At 57.7% G+C, this 19,131-nt stretch overlaps 6 protein-coding genes across 6 annotated transcripts; 4 read left to right on the top strand and 2 right to left on the bottom strand.

Moving 5' to 3' along the window:
- Nucleotides 1-618: 618 nt before the first annotated feature.
- On the bottom strand, nucleotides 619-2,138 carry B0H64DRAFT_373821 (uncharacterized protein; the record flags this gene model as incomplete). Its single annotated transcript, XM_062802296.1, has 5 exons — nucleotides 619-702; nucleotides 998-1,069; nucleotides 1,210-1,330; nucleotides 1,700-1,849; nucleotides 2,002-2,138. The coding sequence occupies 5 exons, from the start codon at nucleotides 2,136-2,138 to the stop codon at nucleotides 619-621; spliced, it is 564 nt and encodes a 187-aa protein (XP_062659138.1).
- A 2,036-nt stretch (nucleotides 2,139-4,174) lies between these two features.
- On the top strand, nucleotides 4,175-6,035 carry B0H64DRAFT_150409 (uncharacterized protein). The gene is made up of 3 exons (XM_062798421.1): nucleotides 4,175-4,495; nucleotides 4,571-5,528; nucleotides 5,686-6,035. Exons 1-3 carry the CDS (start codon nucleotides 4,296-4,298, stop codon nucleotides 5,779-5,781), a joined length of 1,254 nt encoding a protein of 417 aa, XP_062659139.1. The 5' UTR covers nucleotides 4,175-4,295; the 3' UTR covers nucleotides 5,782-6,035.
- Nucleotides 6,036-7,554: 1,519 nt separating this feature from the next.
- On the top strand, nucleotides 7,555-10,215 carry B0H64DRAFT_323454 (uncharacterized protein; the record flags this gene model as incomplete). Its single annotated transcript, XM_062800612.1, has 3 exons — nucleotides 7,555-8,011; nucleotides 8,066-10,006; nucleotides 10,058-10,215. 3 exons carry the CDS (start codon nucleotides 7,555-7,557, stop codon nucleotides 10,213-10,215), a joined length of 2,556 nt encoding a protein of 851 aa, XP_062659140.1.
- A 2,968-nt stretch (nucleotides 10,216-13,183) lies between these two features.
- On the top strand, nucleotides 13,184-14,215 carry B0H64DRAFT_321419 (uncharacterized protein; the record flags this gene model as incomplete). Its single annotated transcript, XM_062800508.1, has 2 exons — nucleotides 13,184-13,417; nucleotides 13,475-14,215. The coding sequence occupies 2 exons, from the start codon at nucleotides 13,184-13,186 to the stop codon at nucleotides 14,213-14,215; spliced, it is 975 nt and encodes a 324-aa protein (XP_062659141.1).
- Nucleotides 14,216-14,683: 468 nt separating this feature from the next.
- On the top strand, nucleotides 14,684-15,828 carry B0H64DRAFT_395804 (60S ribosomal protein L10A). Its single transcript, XM_062803793.1, has 5 exons — nucleotides 14,684-14,834; nucleotides 14,890-14,968; nucleotides 15,029-15,072; nucleotides 15,126-15,374; nucleotides 15,437-15,828. The coding sequence occupies exons 1-5, from the start codon at nucleotides 14,816-14,818 to the stop codon at nucleotides 15,697-15,699; spliced, it is 654 nt and encodes a 217-aa protein (XP_062659142.1). The 5' UTR covers nucleotides 14,684-14,815; the 3' UTR covers nucleotides 15,700-15,828.
- An 896-nt stretch (nucleotides 15,829-16,724) lies between these two features.
- On the bottom strand, nucleotides 16,725-18,923 carry B0H64DRAFT_474551 (NUDIX hydrolase domain-like protein). Its single transcript, XM_062808060.1, has 2 exons — nucleotides 17,937-18,923; nucleotides 16,725-17,824 (listed from the first exon to the last, which is right to left on the bottom strand). Exons 1-2 carry the CDS (start codon nucleotides 18,526-18,528, stop codon nucleotides 17,127-17,129), a joined length of 1,290 nt encoding a protein of 429 aa, XP_062659143.1. The 5' UTR covers nucleotides 18,529-18,923; the 3' UTR covers nucleotides 16,725-17,126.
- Between the last annotated feature and the right edge of the window lie 208 nt (nucleotides 18,924-19,131).

The following is a 19,131-nucleotide window of genomic DNA, read 5'->3' on the forward strand; positions in this document are numbered from 1 at the left end:
GGAATCAATTGACGGCAGCATTGGCATGGACAGCAAAGTGCCAGCTCGCAATGGTGCGCCTGCGAAATCCGCGTCTGCCGCCGACTGCGATGCTCTTGCTGCGCCGCCGCCGTCATGATCAACGCTCTGCTTGTGCAGACGCAGGCAGTCAGCGAGATACGCGAGCCTCGTGGGAGCCATGACCCCGCTGCTGCTCACACCAAGTCGTTGACGTTCCCCGCTGTCATGCGACTCTCTGCGGCATGGAGCCGCATCTGATCCACGGGAGCCAGCTGTCTTCTCATTGTCGTTGCCGCGCTCCGCGCCGTATGTGTCGAGTGGTCTGCAAGAGGATGCAGATAGATACGCGCGTCGACCAATGTGGGAGAAGTATGGCCTCTGGTGCGGGCTTTGGCGTTTGAGTGGGCAGTGTTGGACCATTCAGACGCATGGCGACCGGTCGGCCCGAGCAGTATCGTGCCCCCCAGATGTGCCGTTGGCCAAGGCAGCCTCGAGGTGAGAGTGGTGCGTTGCTGAGAGTTCCACCAGGTGACTGACTCCTGGCTGTGCTCGCCCTGCCTAGCCTCGAGCTTCCAAGGCAGGGTGATGCCGAGACAATTGCCCCGTTTCCCCTGCGAGTCAAATTGAGTCGATGCCAACCTGGCCGGCAAGGTTGATAGTCGACGGGATGTGTGGCAGGTCGTGATTGATGTCGCTTGTCTCCTGCATCAAGAGGTAACGTCTCACGGTCTAAACTTTACTGACCTGGAGATGTGTGCCGGGCGAAAGGCAGAGGGGCAAGAGGGCCAAATCTGGCTGCGTGCGTCGTTGAGGGGCTCCGCCGATATTCAGCCTTTCCGCGATTGCCGCGCCAGCCTCAGGCAGACCAATGGGTGGGAAAATGCTTCCACTGATAGGAGCCCGATGGAGCGTTGACTCATAGGACTTGGTCCGGTTGATCCTCGTTCCGTTACAAATCACCCAGCATGCCAGCAAACAAAGCTGCCGGCCAACTCACATCCCTCCGGACGGGCGAGCCAACCCTCAAGAACATGTTGATCATGCCCCAGGTCTCATGAGACATCGACACCTCGACACATGTCAGAGGGGAGTCCGGGGCATGAACTCATGTTCAAGATGTGGTAAGGGGTACCGACAGCACCAGCAAATCCTGTTGGGGCATAAAGCATGGCTTCAGCATCCTATGTCGCGAAACTTCCGGGGACTCACCTCAGCCAGACTCGAAAGACCAAGACACAACCCAGGACCCAACTCTTTCAGGGTACCCGTGTCTTGAAAGCCGTCATGGCCCTCGATGAAGACGTCTCTGTTCATCGAAGGGGCCTGTTTACTGAACAAAGGGACAGATATCAGAACCGTACGTCGAAAGTGAAGCGATACGAGACATCCGGGGATATGTGTTAACACAGCTTCAGAAAGGGGCTTCGGGGGCATGAACGTTACACGACAGAGCATTTCCCAACCCTAGGGTTACCGGGAGATATCTCGACGATGGAATCAAGCGACGACAGGTGCAGAAAGAGGGTGAGCATTAACACTGCATCCCAGCGTTCGATATCTCATGTCCCATGCCGGCCAAGTGTCGTGGTTGAGCTCTGAAACGTGACCAAGTCATGAACAGTCCGAAGGGGTATGTCACTGCTTCATCGTTAGAAATTGATGTCCCATCGGTCTAGCCATGCTTGGGAGACGCACTCACATACAACAACAGCAGATGCTAACCACCAGGTTGCGGATATTGCGGTGTGGCTCTCTGGGCGCGATGGTTCCAGCATGTTGGCGCTTCACAACGCTACCGCACACTCTCGATGGTGCCTCGGCATGCCCGAAGGAGCATTTGGGGGCGCAACTGCCGAAGGTGAAGACGAGGTGGAGGCAGCCTCATGCAGATGCTGTGCAGATGCTGTGCAGATGCTGTGCAGTGCTCTGCAGCCTCGGCTTTGCTGGGTTCCGTCCGAGAAAGCAGGAGCGCTTATTCTCGGCAAGCGAGTCGAGAACTACCGGTTGCCGTTGAAGTTGAAGTGGTTTCCTGCGGGACTGTCATGGCCGGTTGGGTTGTCGTGGTCCTTTTTGACGACGGGTTGCAACCTTCGTTCTTCGGCCCAAGGGGGGCGATGGATGACATCAGCGACGGACATCGTCATGTCCAAACGTCGCACGTCGGGATGAACGGTAAACCGAACAGCAGCACTAACTCCCAGGCAGCGTTTACCGGTTTTCAGTGTCCCGTCCGGCTGGACTTAGCATGATGCCTCCCGGCAAAGTGCATCCAGATGGTTAAGGCTTACACCAAAGGGAAGTAGAGTTATGATCCGAGGACGGCTCCGTGGCTGGCCATCTACCTTACCATCTTGTGCTCTGAGAAAAGAGCATGAACAAGTCCGAGGCTAGGATGCCATGGCAGTCAAGCCATGCACTTAGAAAGTGGTTGCGCCGCGGCGGCCGCCGCGGCCTCAAATGTCCGCAAGCCAGGAGGAGTTGTTTGCGACACCTGGGATGGTTCCGGGAGTGGGTTGCTTCAGAGCCGGGAAAGGTGCCGAGAAAAGCGGAACTCGGGCCGCGTCGATGCTGTGTGAATCGGAGATCGGTTACAGTGTGTTAGGGGAAGCGCACGTGAAAGGGTAAGAAAAGGCATTGTGCGCTGCGTCGAGTCTTTATCAACGGTCTCTTCTCGGCCAGGGCAGCGCCGTGTTTGGCACCCTGCAGTCCGCCATGCCGAATTCGCACCAAGAACACCAGGGATGGTAATCGGGGCGACGCATCATGGCCGTCCCTCTCGCCTCTTAAAGAGGGCCGGCTGTCAAGGGGTTTGCGAGAAAGCGAACCGCGTGTCAACATGCGGCAGGTTCCAGACGGGCAGCCCTCGTCAAACCCACACTGGCTCGGAACAGCATCGGGCGCATGATGCGTGGCACCAGATCAAGATGCGGACGGTTGCGGGATGGTTGGGCTCGCCCAGCGAAGCGCGTCCCTGCCCAACGCTCCCCTCCTCCCCCGAATCATATCGTGCCGTCACCGCCATTGTTCGGAACGGAGTGTGTGTCCTGGCACCAATCGCGACTGCCGGGGCGTCTGAATGTCTGGGCGTTGGGCGACAGCGCAAACCCGCTTGGGAATTCCATCGGAGCCCAACGGTACCTTACCATCGTCCCCCTCACGGTGCGCATTGTGCCATGGTTTCCTCGACGGCATTCAGCATGGCGCTTGCGGACGACAGCCCTGGTGTGTCTGGTGTGTCTGGTGTGCTTGGTGTGCTTGGTGTGCTTGATGTGGTGGGAGGTTTTTTTGCGACGGAGGAGCGGGTCCGAGTCGTGTTAGCCATTGGACTGCCCTTGCATCTGAGTGATCTTCGGCCGCTTTCTCCCACTTGGCGATCATCGCTCGCGCCCACTCGTCATGGCCCAACTCGGTTCCCGGTTTCTCCACCTTACCGGCGCCAAGGAGGTCACGAAGCTGCTTGTGCATGCGCGACTTCACACCGGGCAACAACGCCTTCTGCCGCCTCCGTTTCTCTATTCGTAGCACTCTCTCTCTCTCCGGTTATTGTCCAGCTGGCGGGCGACAGGCTTCCACTGCCTGTTAGCCTCTCGATGCGGACGACTGGACTGGCTGTGCCGCCCTAGCTGTTGTTCGCTTGCTCGGTCTGCTGCCGCCCGCCTGCCCTGCCCTGCCCTGCCCTGCTGCAGCCCTGACAGCGTCAACCTTGCCACCTAGCCCTAGCGGGGGCATATATGTCTCCATCTTGGGACCGTCTTCCTAGCCTCTCCCTACCCTGTCCGGGCTTGACAACATTCTTTGACTTTGAAACAGAGCCACGTTGTCTCCCGCCAGAGAGAGGCACACATACAAATTCGTTCGGTGGACTCCGCCAGTCTGGTCGACCGTTCCCCCGGGTTACCAACTGCTACCACCGCCAAAAAGGACACATCCCGGTGAAGCTCTCGCCGCCCCGTGGATCCCCTGAAATTTTGAGTTTGGTGGCCGTTATCCCAGGACATCCCGGTCGCAGGTTTTTCTTCGGTTGCCCTCCGGATCAAGACTTCGCACCTTGACAGTCGTACTATCCGGAGCCGTTCTCTTTTCTGTTTCACGTCTGCTGTTTTCTTTCTTCAGCCAATTCCCCAAGGACCAGAGGATATTGCTACAGTGATCGATCGCGCCATTCAAGGAGACCCAAGGATACCATTTTGGACACAGGACAAAAGAAAGAAAGAAAAAAAAAAACCAAAAGCCCAGCCGGGACAGGATCCACAAGAGAGAGTGAGAGAGAAGTGAACAGAGTGAGAGGAGGAATCATGGCAGACTTTGCCTACCGCCCGACCGCTCCCATGACCAACGAGCGGTGGCTTTCTTCACGAAGGTGTGGACAAAACCTCAAAACCGTCCGGCATGAGAGGAGCGCATGGCAGCTAACGGCTCACCCAAGCCCCATTTACAATAACCCGTTTTATAGTGCCAAGTTTGAGACGGGGAGCACCCCGTCTCTTTCGCAGAGGTAAGATGCCAACCAAACGAGACCCTCCCTCCCCCTTCTCTTTCAGGATCATGAGAATAACACCCGTCTCTCAAGCGTGACATACACACAAGGCGCTGCTGCATCCACGCATAACCTGCCGGCCAACTTCCCGCCGGTGGGCGCCCCTCAGCTCAGGCGAACCCCCGTCGAGCCCTCGTTTTCTCCTATCCCAGCATGCAATCCCCGGTCGGCGCAGGGGCCCTATACCAGCCCGGCGCCAGGACCGGTTTCCTTCAAGAGTTCGTGGGGATGGGACCAGCCACCGAGCTACCCCGGGAACAACCAGATGCCGTACCAGAGCAGATATTCGCCCTCGGATTCCATGGATGACCTCGGCTCACCAAGCCTCTCGGATTATTCCTTGGAGAACGCCATGCTCGGTTCCGCGGCACCGGGCGGCAAGACCAGTGGCCGAATGAACGGAGCCGGAACCGGAACCGGTGGCATGAGCGGTGGGGCCGTAGGCGGAGGCGGCGGCGGCGGCAGCGGCGGCGGCGGAAACAACGGGGCAAAGCCGCGGGCGCAGAGGCGGCCGTCGAACCGGGACGAGTTCGACGGCCCGCACCAGTTCCTCAAGCGGCCGCCGGCCGAGTACGTGGCGATGCAGGAGCGGGAGCTGCCGCGGCTGCCGACGCACCTGCTGGTGCAGGAGCAGGATAGTGTCCTGAACCAGGTCAACGACCGGCTGTCGCAGTGCGCGTACGACTTCGTGGCCAAGTACCAGTTCCCCATCCCGCTGACCCAGGACATGCGGCCCGTCGAGCGGCCCCAGGACCGCGAGTGGACCGAGTGGGTGTACCTGCTCAAGCGCCTGGCCACCAAGCGCCGCATCCCCGCCCGCGTGCTGTACAACGGCCAGATCAAGCAGTTCGTGACCATCCTGGAGAACTCGCTCGAGATGCGCCACGCCGCCAAGCACCAGAGCCGCCCGCTCAAGGATGACCGGAATATCTTGCAGCTGATCTCGGCGGGGATACAGGTGGCCAAGATTGTGAAGGATGCCCAAGCTATGGTATGTTTCAAGTTTCCATTGTCCTTTAACCCCCGTTTGTCACACCACATGTTCTCCAAGCTTCGGGGATGAAGATTGAAGACTGGAGAGATTGTCATCACCCCTGGCTCCCTCCCGTTGTCTGGTTGAATCAATGACGAGTCTAACATTGCACCAGGACTATCTTGACAGACTATACGTTTCCACGGAACAGCGGATCCAGGAGCGGGTCGCAGCAGCCGCTGCGGCTTCTGGCGCCATGAGATTCCGTTAAGAGAGAGGGGGCGCTCCCATGAGACTCCCTCTCCATGATGACTCTTTGCCGTCCTTCTGACGGCATGGCTGGTAACATCGACACCAACCGCACAACGTTTTTCTCTTATTTTTTGGATGCTTTTTATGACCCGGCTCTGTGTCTTTTGGGCCGCATGGCCCCGGTTTGCGGCCAATACGCTCACGCTCGCACTCATACGCTCACGTTTTACGTTTTTTGCCGTCTGGGAATGGACGGCTTACCGGAAGGATAAACAACACATTACGTTTTTGGACCCCCCTGCCCAAGGGGTTGGTGCAATGTATGCACGACACGATTTATGCCGACGGTGACTCGACCACTGGAGGTTTTTTGTTTATGATGACGGCCTTGCAACAATAGATGGGCCTTTCGGAGGAAGCGTGGGTTATGCCGGGGATTCCTCTCATTGTTGCCGATGCAGTGAGGACTTGTCCGATGATATTTGCGGGCTGGGCTGGGCCGATGGATACACATTGCTCTCTAGCTCATGACTTTTCGCTGTTTATGGCTTGTTTCCTCGGATTTTATTCCGTGGCTTTGGTATGACGCTCACTTGTCGGAGGGAGGATATGCGCGCGGCTGGCTTGGTCATGTTACTGCGAGTTTGATGCCGTTTGTTTCCTTTTCGCTCGACTCTTCGCAGACGCTCTGGAGCGGAGCTATGAGACAACCTGATGACCACTGGGAGGGAGGCTTATCTCGTTCGAACACGTTTGCTAGAAGGTTGCTGGGATGGCAAGATCTGTGTGTTTTTGGGTAGGCACTCTGCTTTTTAGTTAGTACTTGTGTTTTATGCATTGTTTAATCGTATTTCAGCCCCAGCCAAGTCATCCCGTTGATGTCTGACTACATTTATGCTATTTGATGTTGCAGAATATTTGTATCACTTTAAACGGACTCATCAGTAGTAGCACGTCGTCAACTTCCCGACAGAAGCAACCTTGTTCCCCCGCTGTGTTACACTCACTTATACACCGAGGATGAGGGAGGCCTGACGTTTCGCGACCGCCTAGCAGCGTAGCAGGCTCACAACATAAAGTTTGTTTAACCCACGACAACAGGGCAAAGCCCCGATTGGTAAGAAAATGGCGAGTCACTCTGTCTCGTCACCGAGCAAGGGGCGAGCTCCATTTTATAGTCTCGCTCTTCCAGGACTTCGGTGTGTACGGCAGATGCAAGCCGGCCCGGCAGAGTGGCCTCGGTGATCAAAAAGGGGCTAGCTTACGCCGAGAGGGAGATCGGCAATCCCTGTCTCCCGCCCCCCCATCCACGTTCTGCCCGGCTGGCCTCCCATTCGGTCGCTCGTTCGAGTTTAGCCCCTCGAGGCTGAGCATGGGGGATTGTCAAGGCCGCCTGCTTTAAGATCAACCCTCCGCCCCGCATGCGACGACGACAAGGGTTTCTCTTGAATTTGGTTTCCCATCCAGGAAAATCCATCTTGCCCCTACCGGTTTTTACTGTGATATTCGCCCGTTGTGTATCGAAACTCGGTGTCTTGCACACACGGAAACCCGTGCTTTGATCCCCCTCTCTCACACAGCCACCGTCAGACCGGACGAACACCATCCCCCGCGCGACGTTTCGCCGCCCCTGACCGAGGACAAACAACACCCTTCGGTGCGCTCTGGCCACGGTTGACGGCAGATGGTGGCGGACAACTACAACACAAACTCGAACGGAACGCACGACGAAAGACAAGCAAACACAGTACATCGCTGGATCGGTGCAACCGGCACCGTCACCTCAGCGGCCATGGCATCGGCATCAGTCTCATCGGGTACATCGCCGCTCTCGGGCCTCGAATACGAGTTTCCCCAGGATTCAACAGGCGATCAGGATGAAGCCTTTTGGACGGCGATCAGCAACCCCAGTTCCGGATCACTCGGGCTCTTGTCCAGCCCGGCGCACAGCTTAGGGAGTTCATGGGCCGTTCTACAAAATGGCCAACTTGTCGAGTTGCAACAACCTTCACCGGCGGCTCTGCCATCGCCTTTACATGGAGAGTTCGACCAGCTGAGCCCTTATTCAACAGCCGTCGAGCAGAGCAGGAGTGGTGTGTATGGAGACGTGAGCTTCTTCCACGGGCTGGATAATCACGGACTGGAGAACCATGGACTGGGCAACCATGGGTTGGAGAACCATGGACTAGACTTTTTGGCTCCAGCCGACGCGCCAGCTGATCTCGTGTTTGATCAGTTCAATGGTGAGGGTGTGTGGGTGTTTAGCAGGTTTTTCGAGGGCGGTATGCTGACTATCGCTGCAGAGTTCGACCCCGTGTTCAACCACTTCTCCTCCACCAGCATACTCGAGGAGCAACAACCACTAGAGACGGGCGGCTTTGAGAACCCGCAGTCGGGTATCAACGTGCCACCATGGGAGCACGTTAACCTTAGGGTCAACCAAGAGATCAACTCCCACGCCCACACTCACGCCCACGCTCACACCCACTCCTATGCCCACACCAGCAACAGCAACAACACCCCCCCGCCCGCCAACGAAGCCTCCCCGATCTTCATAATCGAAGACCCGAGTTTCGTCTCGCGGTCCCCGTCCCACGCCTACTCCCCCTCCCTCCACTCCGTCTCCGTCAGCCCGCCCCCCACCGGCAGCCCACACTCCCCAGCGCAGCAGATCAAGTTCGAGCCAGGCCTCCCCGACCGGCGCAGATCCCCAACCTCCGCGCCCACCTCGGCCCCAAAAGCGATCCCCGCCTCCCGCAAACTCAACACCACCAACCGCGTCCAAAAACGCCGAACCCCCCCAACCGCCCCGCACCCCTCACCCACCTCCGCCTCCCCCTCAGGCTCCTCCTCCTCCAGTTCCTCCGCGGCATCCGCATCCGCCGCCTCCAAATTCCTCATCGTGACCCCCTCCTCCATCACCCTCAACACCGCCACCCAACCCAACCTCAACCCCTTCGACTGCGTCGACGCGCTGGCCCGGGGCCCGACCCAGCGCGGGCGCAAGGGCCCGCTCGCGACCGACACCAAGCAGTCGGCGCTGGTGGTGCGGCGCATGGGCGCCTGCTTCAGCTGCCACGCGCGCAAGGTGCGGTGCGACAAGGAGCGGCCGTGCCGCAACTGCGTGCGCCTGGCGGGCTCCGTGCCGCAGGTGGTCTGCTGGCAGTTTGGGGATTTTACGAGTATCCTGTTTCCGGGGTTTATTAGGGGGCATTTGAAGAGGGAGGAGGTGGTAAGGTTTGTGGAGGGGAATGTGGAGTGTTTTAGTGTGGGTGGCGTGGAGGTGCCGTGTACGGTGGCGTTGGTGTCTGGGGTCGGGTTTGGGAGGAAGAGTGTGTTGGAGGTGAGGGCGAAGTTCTTTACGGCGCGGAGCCCGGATGTGCTGCAGCATTGGCATATGCAGATGGGGAGGAATGGGATGGATCTGGCGTCGCGGGGTGCGGCGCCGATCGGGTTGGAGATGCCTAGGGGAGAAGGGGGGAAGGAGGGTGGGGATGGGCAGAAGGGGGAGCTCAAGAGGAAGCTGAGGGAGTATATCCAGGCCCTGGTGGACGAGCCGCGGTTTGCGGAGCTGGTCACGCCGGCGCCGCAGCATACGGAGCTGCCGAGGAAGGTGTTGCGCATCGTGCACGACTACGCCCACCGGTGCGACGTGCCCATGGTCCGGCGGGCGCTGTCCATCTATGCGATGCACTTCGTCATGACGAGGCACCTCTGCCTGACACAGGAGAACATCGTCGACCTCCAGTCGACCGGGCTGGTGCCGCAGGGGGTGCCCTGGGTGACGCCGCGGGTGCTGAACCGGCAGATCAAGGCCGTCGTCGACGAGATGCTGTGCCGCGAGATGCAGCTGCTCTTCGAGAACTTCAGCAAGTCGCTCAAGCCCAAGCTGCGCAGGGAGTGGGCGCCGTGCCTGGCGTCGTTCCTGGTGCTGTGCCTGTTCATGGAGTCGGTCGAGATGGCGGCCGACATGTTCGTCATCTCGGACAACGAGATCAACCTGCGGAGCCACTACGCCCCCGCGTGGCAGCGGTCGTTCGTGCTCGGGGTCAACCGGGAGATCGAGAACATGCCCTTCAAGCAGTTCGCCTTCCAGTTCCACCAGATCTACCAAACGCATTCGCGCGACGCGGCTGCTCGCAGCTTCAACCCTCTCATCGATGATGCCTGCTTTGAGCTGGGCGAGCTAGACCGCGAGGCGGGCGACATGGTGCGGGAGCTGAGGCGCTTCATCGATGATGACTGTAAGTTTACCATCTCCGGATGCCCGCAAAGCACGATGCTAACCAAGACAGGGTCTGAACTGGACTACTTGACGGCGGACCCGATCCTGCCCAACATCGAGGACCACCCGTACCCTCGCAACGTGGCCTACAACTACACCGGCAGGCTGGTCGCCAAGTTCTTGCTCTCATTCACCGACGAGAAGTACATCTTTGACGGGAAGACGTAGAGCGGTTCTGATGGTTTTTGTTTTATCCTTTCTGGCGTTTTGGAGAGACGGCGGGATTCAAGGTGGTGCGAGAGAGCGATTCCCGGGGACGCATGGAACATGTTGATTGATGTCGATACGATGGGACGATAGATAGAATTACAGCCTGGAGCACACCCAGGGCTTGTGTACACACAAGAACGCACAGCACGTGTCGGTAATGAAATGTATGTCCGTTTTAGTCCTGCTACCGTACGGGAACTGCCCGGCAGCAGGGTGGATAAGACTGGCTGTCTAGGCCGTTGGATTGTTCTTCCACTGCGAACGATATAATAAGTTGACCTATTGCGCACGGAAGGGCACAAAGGTAGGCAAATCGTGGTTTCGCTAAAGGGTGCCCCGACTCTGGTCAAGTCGAGGGCTGGGAAATTCCGAAGCTGTTCGGGATGGACACGCTTCGCAACAAAGCAGAGATGCGCAGAGCAAGACCGCGAGGCATCGCGGTAACGAAAGAAAACCTTGGTGTAACTGACTGTGCCCCGATGAGGTTACGAGGGACACCGCAACGTAAAAATCGCGGTCGCTCAGGCAAGAGCGTGAAGCGTTGCACACCTTTCGGTTTTTTCGAGCCCAAAACTTTTGGAGTTGCAGGAAAAGGAATTTCTCGAGCTCAGCGATTTTTTATCAGTGAGGATGGTGGGGCCAAGGCCTTGAAATTGGCATGGCCCGTGCCTCCTGCCGGCCCGAGTCGTGCCGGCGACACCTGGCCCCGCCCATGCACGATTTTCCGAGCCTGGACAACACCTCAGTCTGGGCGTTGTTTTCTTTTTTTTTCTTCTTCTTTTCTTCCATACACTTTTAGCACCATAAATCAACCGGTTTTGACATTTCTCACTCGCCATCGGTCATATTGCGTGCCAGAGAATTCTGGGTCTCCCTGCCATGATTTCCTTCGGGAACTAGAACTTGAGCCTCAATGGCCCATGGTTCTGGTGGCGGGGGTTCCCGACATTCTTTCTTTCACCACAAGCTCGATGTGCTGGAAACCTGTCCCAAGATTCCACTAAGCCAGCTCCATCCTCTCTGATGAGTCCATATGACGGCGTGTCTTGCGGCTACCCACAGCCTGTGCTCGCGTACAAGGTGCCATGTGTCCCCGCTGTTGGCGATGGGTTACACTGCTAGGATATGACAGGATCTCGCCATCTGGCTGCTTTGCGCCTGCGCGATCGAGATGTTCGTTTTTAAAAAGGCTCGACTCATTCGCCATGACCTGGCCGTGCCCCGATCGAACCGTTTCAGGTCCAGGTGCGGCGGCAGGCTGCGTCTGACCATGAAGTCCAAAGGCCACACGGGATCTGGGTAGGGATACTGACCCTGCACCTTGACAAAAGGAAGACGTAAGGTGGTGGGTTCTCGCAGATGCTGGCTAGCCCGTCGTCGTTCTCACGAACGGATGGGGGTTGGTTCCCGTTAGGAGACTCCAGCACCCGACGGGATCGTCCTGTCCGGGAATGACTCGTGGTTCACCAGCACCCTTACCAAACATTATGTTCCTATTTTGGTTCGGGTTTGCGCTCTGCCTACCCGTTTCCGTTCGAGACCACTCCATCCTCAGCCGGCAGCCTGCCCCTCGTGGTCACCGTCTCCTTACTCTATATCGTATCGTTAGTCCATCCGGTCCTCTGCATGCCGTGTACAACTCGCGCCGATGGCGTAGTAGCCGGCCAACACCGAAGGTTGCTCGACCCGTAAGAGGAGATTGATAGGATATGCAATTCCTGGCCGTTGCTCAGGGGTCAAAGGGGTTGGATCTCAAAGGAACATGGGCCGTAAAACGTCCCGTTGCATGTCCTGAGTCCCGTACAAACGCGGCTGCTATCTACCGCTGGCGACGGGAGTGGTCCTGTGCGCTTAGAAACATGGTTGGACGGCGGCGATTTGTGCGATGGCTGTCACCTTGGTTCTTCGGAACACTGAGAGTCAGAGGCGCCGCCTAAGCATCAAACAATTCCTCTAGTGACTACCGTTGGGGGTCATAAACGATGGGCCCTACGCATATAAGAGGGAGTTGAACCGACGCCAAAAGAGAAGCACGTCAGGATCCGAACCGAGCATCACACTCTCAACTTCTCAACTAGTTCCAGTCCTCACATTTCTGGCGCATCATCCAGGCCTTGCGGAGCAGAAACCAAGTACCTATCGAACCCCACGACACACCATGAGCTCGGTAGGGCTGAGCATCAGACCGAGACCAAACCATGATCCCGCTCCGGTCAAACCAAGTAATGGGCCTTCCAGTGAGCCTGAAGGTGTCCCATACGATCCAGGTATGTGTACATCTGCTCGTCGCCGCCTCGAACTGCCGGAGCGGAGGACATCCCCTGGATATTTGCCATAGCTGTTGCCGTTCTCTTACTGACGTTTGTTATTTTTAACCCATCCAAGGCTACGGATACCAGCAAGTACAAGCCGGGCAGTACGCATCACGGGGATGCGCAGTCTTTGCTAGCACTAGAAGGAGGCGCTTTATCATCAAGGCTTGAGCCCGCCTTTTCCTCCCCGAGCCCCCGGTTCCCGGTCCCCGGTGTAAGGCGTGCCTAGAATGGTCGAATCGGGTTTACTACTTCTGTCAGCTGTGTCCATGGTTGTGGGACTGAGTTGGCGTGTCGGCAGGGATATCTAGTGCCATGTGGTTACAAGTCGTTGTGTCGTTCAAGGGGGCTTCATGACATCAATACCGCTGGGTCTGCGTCGCAGACGGACACGAAAATATATGTTAAATTCCACGACCGGACTTGGGCAAGATTGGCTCATTGGCAACCCGACCACTGAGACGACCAGGCTCTTGGCGCCCTGACGGCTGCCTGGGGGCTTGAGAACATCCATCCTTTTTGGCTTCTTTCTTTTTGCAACTTGCAAACACCACCGTTATCGTCGTTCTCGCAGGTCAATTCATGCTTTTTTTTTTCTTTTTCTAACAGATTCAATGTCTCGACGAGTTCATCACCGCAACGCTGAGCCCATAAACCGGCCGTTTTACGATGAAGCGCCGATGGTTGGCCCTCCCGATTGTTCGGAAGCCGCCTTTCAGCAGCCCCTCCTCCGGCGGTGTCCTTTCGATCTCTCCGCTATTTCGTGGGTTGCTCTATTGAGTGGTGGGCTTGACGGGCTAGTCTGGAAAGTCATGGTTGGCGACCAGGGTCCCTTTGCTGTTAAAGTAGTACGTTAACTGGTGCCCTCGCGTCAATCTTGACAGTTGGACTGATACACCAGCTAGTTTTGGGATACCAGGCCGCCGCCAAAGCACCAGCTCTATTATGCGGCTCAGCGAGAGGCCCAAAACGCTGCGCTCCTGGAGAAGATGGCAGCTGCGGCTAGTCATGACACAGACACTCTTCCCATACGAGTACACTCTCGACCGGTTGGCTACGAGGACGCCATTGACAATATGTTGGCTTTCTCCACCGAGGGCCGCCAGAGAGGGCAGGTGAAAGACGCTGACAGTGTGCAAATCTCATCAGTTCCGCGTGTGAAAAAGTGCTTCGGCTGGCTGAAGATCGACGGCGAGTATCTCTACAACCTACCGCAGCGGCGACTGCGCCCGATATTTGTCAGATTGCCCAAGTTCGGCGACCGTTGTATAGTGAGCGGTCAGCATCACTTTGCCATCATGTACGAGTACATCCCGGAAGGTGATAACGACACGGGTCAGATGCAGCGAGTCTTGGATTTCCTTTGGCGGGCTGGTTTTGATTACAGCCAGACGCTTCAAAAGGAGAACTGGAAAAGTGGTGTGCCCGTGGACCTATCCGATTTTATATCTCCTCTAGGTGACAGTTGGCATCCGAGGAGATACGGGAAGGTAGATGCCAGTCGGGCATTCTTACCGCCACCTCCGCCTCCACCACCACCTTCGACTTGGACCGGCGCTCAGACTGACTCCAGCGCCTCATCCGCATCCGCTTCCCCATTGCCTCCAATGCGTCAGTCCTCCTCGGATACTGATGACGGCGAATAGCAAGGAAGGTAGCGGCCATCAAACAAAAGAGCGCGGTCTTCACAGCGCCGCGGCGCCGCGACGTCTCTGGGAGTTACCACCGGAGCAACGCGCGGGGTTTACAATTACATCGGTTTTTTCGTCTCATTCATGCGCCCATAACGCATAACGCCGGAGGGCACCGTCACTCCACCTGAAACCCGAATAGTTCGAGGCACACCGAGATGAGTCAACGGAACAGTGCCATGAACGTTCGAGCAAGTTAACTTTCTGGTGGCCAGGCTTGGGCCAACCTCCACAGTAGCTTCTTCGAATAAAACGCACAGACCAAGTCGATGCCATCTATAGGTAGAGTCGTCATCGATGTCGTCGTCGATGTTCCGGCGGTCATATGTTGTTCGTGCAGAGCTGCTGGTTACCACCTGTCGCCACCTGCCCCACAAAGCCACGGTCAGCCCAATATGGACTAGCGTATTCTTGCAGCACTCCCCGCTGTCCCACACTTGAAAATGCCCCAGTGCGGTCGCAAATTCATTCCCTCGAACTCCAACTTCGCAACTTTCTCGTCAACGACGCAATAAACCTCACCTATAGAAGAAATTCTACTGGAAGACGGCCATCATGTCTAAAATTACCGTCGGTATGCGATAACTGCCACCAACGACTCGGTGATTCCCAGACTAACCAGTTCACAGCCGGTGTGCGTCAGAACGTTGCTGAGCTCCTCGAGTACAGCAACGAGACCAAGAAGCGTAACTTTCTGGAGACCGTCGAGTAAGCCGCCCGCACAAATGAGTGTATCAACTTGGAAGTCGCCAACTAACAGCCACAAAGACTCCAGATCGGCCTGAAGAACTATGACCCCCAGCGTGACAAGCGTACGTCGAGCGACACCGAACTAGGAGCGACTGCAGTCTAACCAAAACTCCAGGTTTCTCCGGCACTGTCAAGCTGCCCTCCGTCCCCCGCCCGAACATGGCCATCTGCATCCTGGGTGACCAGCACGATATCGACAGGGCCAAGCACGGCGGTGTCGACGCCATGAGCGCCGACGACTTGAAGAAGCTCAACAAGAACAAGAAGCTCATCAAGAAGCTGGCTCGCAAGTACGATGCCTTCGTCGCCTCCGACACCCTGATCAAGCAGATCCCCCGTCTTCTTGGCCCCGGTCTGTCCAAGGGTAAGTTCAATCAACCCCGCCGCACCCTCGCACTGGCAACAGCAGACACTAACCGTCCACAGCCGGCAAGTTCCCCACCCCCGTCTCGCACGCCGACGACCTCAGCGCCAAGATTACCGAGGTCAAGTCAACCGTCAAGTTCCAGCTCAAGAAGGTTCTGTGCATGGGTGTCGCCGTCGGCAACGTCGGCATGACCTCGGACCAGCTGATCGCCAACATCATGTTGGCCATCAACTACCTGGTCTCGCTGCTCAAGAAGGGCTGGCAGAACGTTGGTAGCCTCACCATCAAGGCTACCATGTCGCCCCCCAAGCGCATCTACTAAGCGGGGTGATGAAAAGGGTCTGGGGTCACTCGGGCCACACAGAGCATAATTCATAGCATGGTTGAATCTCGCTGGCGAAGGCTGGCGAAGACTCGGTATCATAGTTAATGAATAACGGTTGCTCTGTGATTTTCTTTCCCGGCGCCGATGTGACGATATCTCTATCATGCCTCTTGACGACCATGGCCTTTTCCGCTGTTGTATGCAGAACGAGCCAGACGGGCGGCCTGATTGATTGAACGAACTGGCATCCCATCACTTGGCTAGGTAGGCATTGACATTGTGCCGTGATGAATTACCGTCACGCCATCTCGCAGCGAGAAAACCCAATCATGCGCACTCGACAAACCGCGCTCTTTCTGGGCCTATTCACATGGAGCATGTCGTGCCTTAACTGGAGGGGACACGACGAGGACTGCTTTTTACTCCAGCCCTCGCATCCAAACAAGCTTAGGTTGTCACCGGATCGCACCGCGCGATAAGCCCAGTCGCTCGAGTGCTCACTCAACCCGCACAAATCCAGCAATTTGACAGGCACACACCGACCACACCATGGCATCACAAACGCACAAATGCACAAAAAACAAAACAAGATATGTCGAGACCACCCCACGGCCGCGGACCTCGGCGAGTCGCCGTCCGCAGCTAAGTATCAAGGGAAGAGATGGTCTAACGCACCCCCCCGGAGGAGGACGTTGCTGTTGGAGGCCGGGAACGGAGGAAGAATCATCGAGGAAAGAGACTAACCCTCAGCAAGCCGCTGTGCGGAGCCGCCGGTCAACAACACCAAGACGTCGCAAAAGGGGGGGTAAAAGCCCTTGAAATGCCTATCTTCCGCTTCACGTGGCGGTGCAGGGGAGACGGACGGGCGTCCCCTCTTGCGAGTTTTGGTGTTGCTGATGAGGGAGGGAAAGGGAAGGGGAGGAAGTTGGGGAGGTGGGAAAGTTTTTTTATGGACGTTTTGCGGGTGGGGCGGGGGAGGATGGGTGGGGTGTGGATTGGGGTGGGGTGATTGGCTGAGGATTGGTTAGGGCTTGGCTGCAGCTGGGGCTTGGTGGGGCCCGCCTGGCTGAGGCTGCTGCTCGTTGAATGCTGTTGCGGAATCGGCAACCCACCACTCCTGTGCTCAGCTTGCAGGTTGAGATGGAGTCTTTTGCTTCGTGGATGCCCATGCTGCGGGATTCGAGAATTTCATTATTAAATCTTATGCGACGGGGAGTAAACAGTTCTTCCATGCAGTATGTCAAGCTAGCCAGCTCCAAAAGCACGCGAGTCGTAATGTTGAAACCCGGATTGCTGTCTTCGAGGCTGACGTTGGATGGATTCATAAATCTTTCCAATTTACACAGTCCGATGGCCATGACACCTTGCCCATCTATGTTCTATCATGCTCTATCCGGTCTATAACTGCCCCTCCCTCTGCGCTTCTACATCTTCGGCTGGACCCACCACTCCTCAACCACAGCGGTTATCAAGCGATTCGCAATGGCCGTCTGCGGCGGCAGCCTTAAGTCGCCCTCGACATAGCCCTCGGGCGCGCCCTCGCCCATGTTGCTCGTCCCTGTCGCCAACGCCTCCTTCACCTCCTCTAACGGGAACCACTTGGCACTCTCCAGCTCGGCATCGTGTCCCAGGTAGATCTTCTCCCCATCCCCCGGCACGGCCTGGCCGATGGCGCCGATCATCAGGCTCGCCGGGAACGGCCACGGCTGCGAGCTGTGCAGGATAACCCGCCCCACGGTCACGCCGCTCTCCTCCCAGACCTCGCGGCGGACCGCCTCCTCGATGGACTCGCCGGGCTCCTGGAAGCCGGCGAGCGTGCTGAACCAGTACTGGGGCCAGCGGCGCTGGCGGCCGAGCAGCACCTTGGTGCCGTCGGCGCTGACGATGGCCATAATGACGGTCGGGTCGGTGCGCGGGAAGCTGTGGTTGGACACGACGCCGCGCGTCGCGCAGGGCCGCCGCGCCCGCGCCGGCTCCCCCTCGGCCACCCCGGCCCTGTCCGTCGGCGGGCACACCCGCTTCGTGCCCGCGTGCACCGAGAGCGTCGGCTGCCCGCACTGCGCGCAGAAGGGCGTGCGCGCGTTCCAGTCCACCAGCGCGCGCGCCTGCCCGTACATGGCGGCTGGTTGGGGGTTGCGTGTCAGTACCAGATCAATATCGCTGAGCTCCCATCTCGACAGGTGGGTGAAAGAGGGGACGCGTAAGTGGTGTAAGAGAGAGAGAGATGAACTGACCCTGCCCCGCCTGCAACCCCATACTCCGCGGCGTAGTCTCCTTGAACGTACACCCCTTCTCCACCATCCCCTTAACCAACGCCTCCGCCTTACCAGCCAACCCCCCCCTCGGCGTGACATCCACGGCAAAGTACGGCGCGCCCTTGAAATCCTTATACGCAAACCCCTCCTGCTGCAACTCCTCCACCCCCGGCTTTTCCCCCTCCCCTTCATCCACCACCACCACCCCCGCCTTCTCATCCACCCCCAAAAACACCACCGTCACCCCCTCCACGCCCGAATCAAACCCCGCCACCATCTCCTCCTCGGTCCGCGCGAACGGCTCCGGCCCCGTCAGCGGCGCCACGTCGGCGTAGGTCGCGAACGCGAGCCGCGTCCCGTCGGCCTGCCATACGAGGGGGGCGAGGCCGTTGAGCAAGAGGAAGCGGGCGTCGCGGTGGGCGAAGGCGGCGCGCAAAAAGGCGGTGTCGGCGCGCAGGAAGGACAGCCGGTTGAGCGGGCTGCCGGAGAAGTAGTTGGCCGTTTCGCGGCCGTGCTTTTGGGAGAGGTGGGAGGTTTCCAGGGGAAGGGTTGGGAGGGATGGGGTGGGCATGGTGGTGGTGGTGGTTGTGTGTGTTTGAGTTTGAGTTTTGGGAGTTGGGTTTTTGGGGTTTGGAGTTTTGGGATTTGGGAGTTGGATTTTGGGATTTGGGGGTGGGTGTTGGAGTAAGAGTAGAGTTGGACTATATGGATGGATGGCGGTCTGATGGGTGGGAGATGACTTTAGGGGTGGGTGGTTGGGCGTGAGTTGGGTGGGAGAGGTGAGTGACGGCTGTGAGTTGGCGTTTGCTTTTTATATCCTGCCCGCTTATGATAGGTACTTGGTACGATTCTGCGCTGGATCAAGAGTACCGATCTACCTACGAATAGTAGCAGCCCGGAATTTCCGATCTGCGCGGGAGCGGGGTCCATCGCCGCTGGGTCGGAGCCGGCGCCGCTCCACCGACGTCGCCCACCAGTGACAGTGAGCGAAGTGATGAGTAATTCGCCCACCAGCACCATCGGGATCTGCTTATTCAATGTCATCGGCATGGGTCAAAGAAAATCCCGTGGGTTCAGCATGTTGGAGTGAGTTCTCTCCATTTCTGCTTCATATCATAGTTGCCATCTAATCACAAAATAAATCTCAGCCCAGTTCCGTCTACTCACGCAACAA

Source organism: Chaetomium fimeti, assembly GCF_033439085.1.
Source record: "Chaetomium fimeti strain CBS 168.71 chromosome Unknown B0H64scaffold_4, whole genome shotgun sequence".
In the NCBI taxonomy this organism is placed as follows: Eukaryota; Fungi; Ascomycota; class Sordariomycetes; order Sordariales; family Chaetomiaceae; genus Chaetomium; species Chaetomium fimeti.

What these genes read in the sequence shown, in the direction of transcription:
- B0H64DRAFT_150409 (XM_062798421.1), top strand. Translation starts at nt 4,296, where the DNA reads ATGGCAGACTTTGCCTACCGCCCGACCGCTCCCATGACCAACGAGCGG. An exon ending in ACCCCGTCTCTTTCGCAGAG is followed by an intron (nt 4,496 to 4,570) that starts GTAAGATGCCAA and finishes CCGTCTCTCAAG; the next exon opens with CGTGACATACACACAAGGCG. An exon ending in TGAAGGATGCCCAAGCTATG is followed by an intron (nt 5,529 to 5,685) that starts GTATGTTTCAAG and finishes ACATTGCACCAG; the next exon opens with GACTATCTTGACAGACTATA.
- B0H64DRAFT_474551 (XM_062808060.1), bottom strand. Translation starts at nt 18,528, where the DNA reads ATGCCCACCCCATCCCTCCCAACCCTTCCCCTGGAAACCTCCCACCTC. An exon ending in GGGGTTGCAGGCGGGGCAGG is followed by an intron (nt 17,825 to 17,936) that starts GTCAGTTCATCT and finishes ACCCCCAACCAG; the next exon opens with CCGCCATGTACGGGCAGGCG.
- B0H64DRAFT_395804 (XM_062803793.1), top strand. An exon ending in AACTTTCTGGAGACCGTCGA is followed by an intron (nt 14,969 to 15,028) that starts GTAAGCCGCCCG and finishes ACAGCCACAAAG; the next exon opens with ACTCCAGATCGGCCTGAAGA. An exon ending in TGGCCCCGGTCTGTCCAAGG is followed by an intron (nt 15,375 to 15,436) that starts GTAAGTTCAATC and finishes AACCGTCCACAG; the next exon opens with CCGGCAAGTTCCCCACCCCC.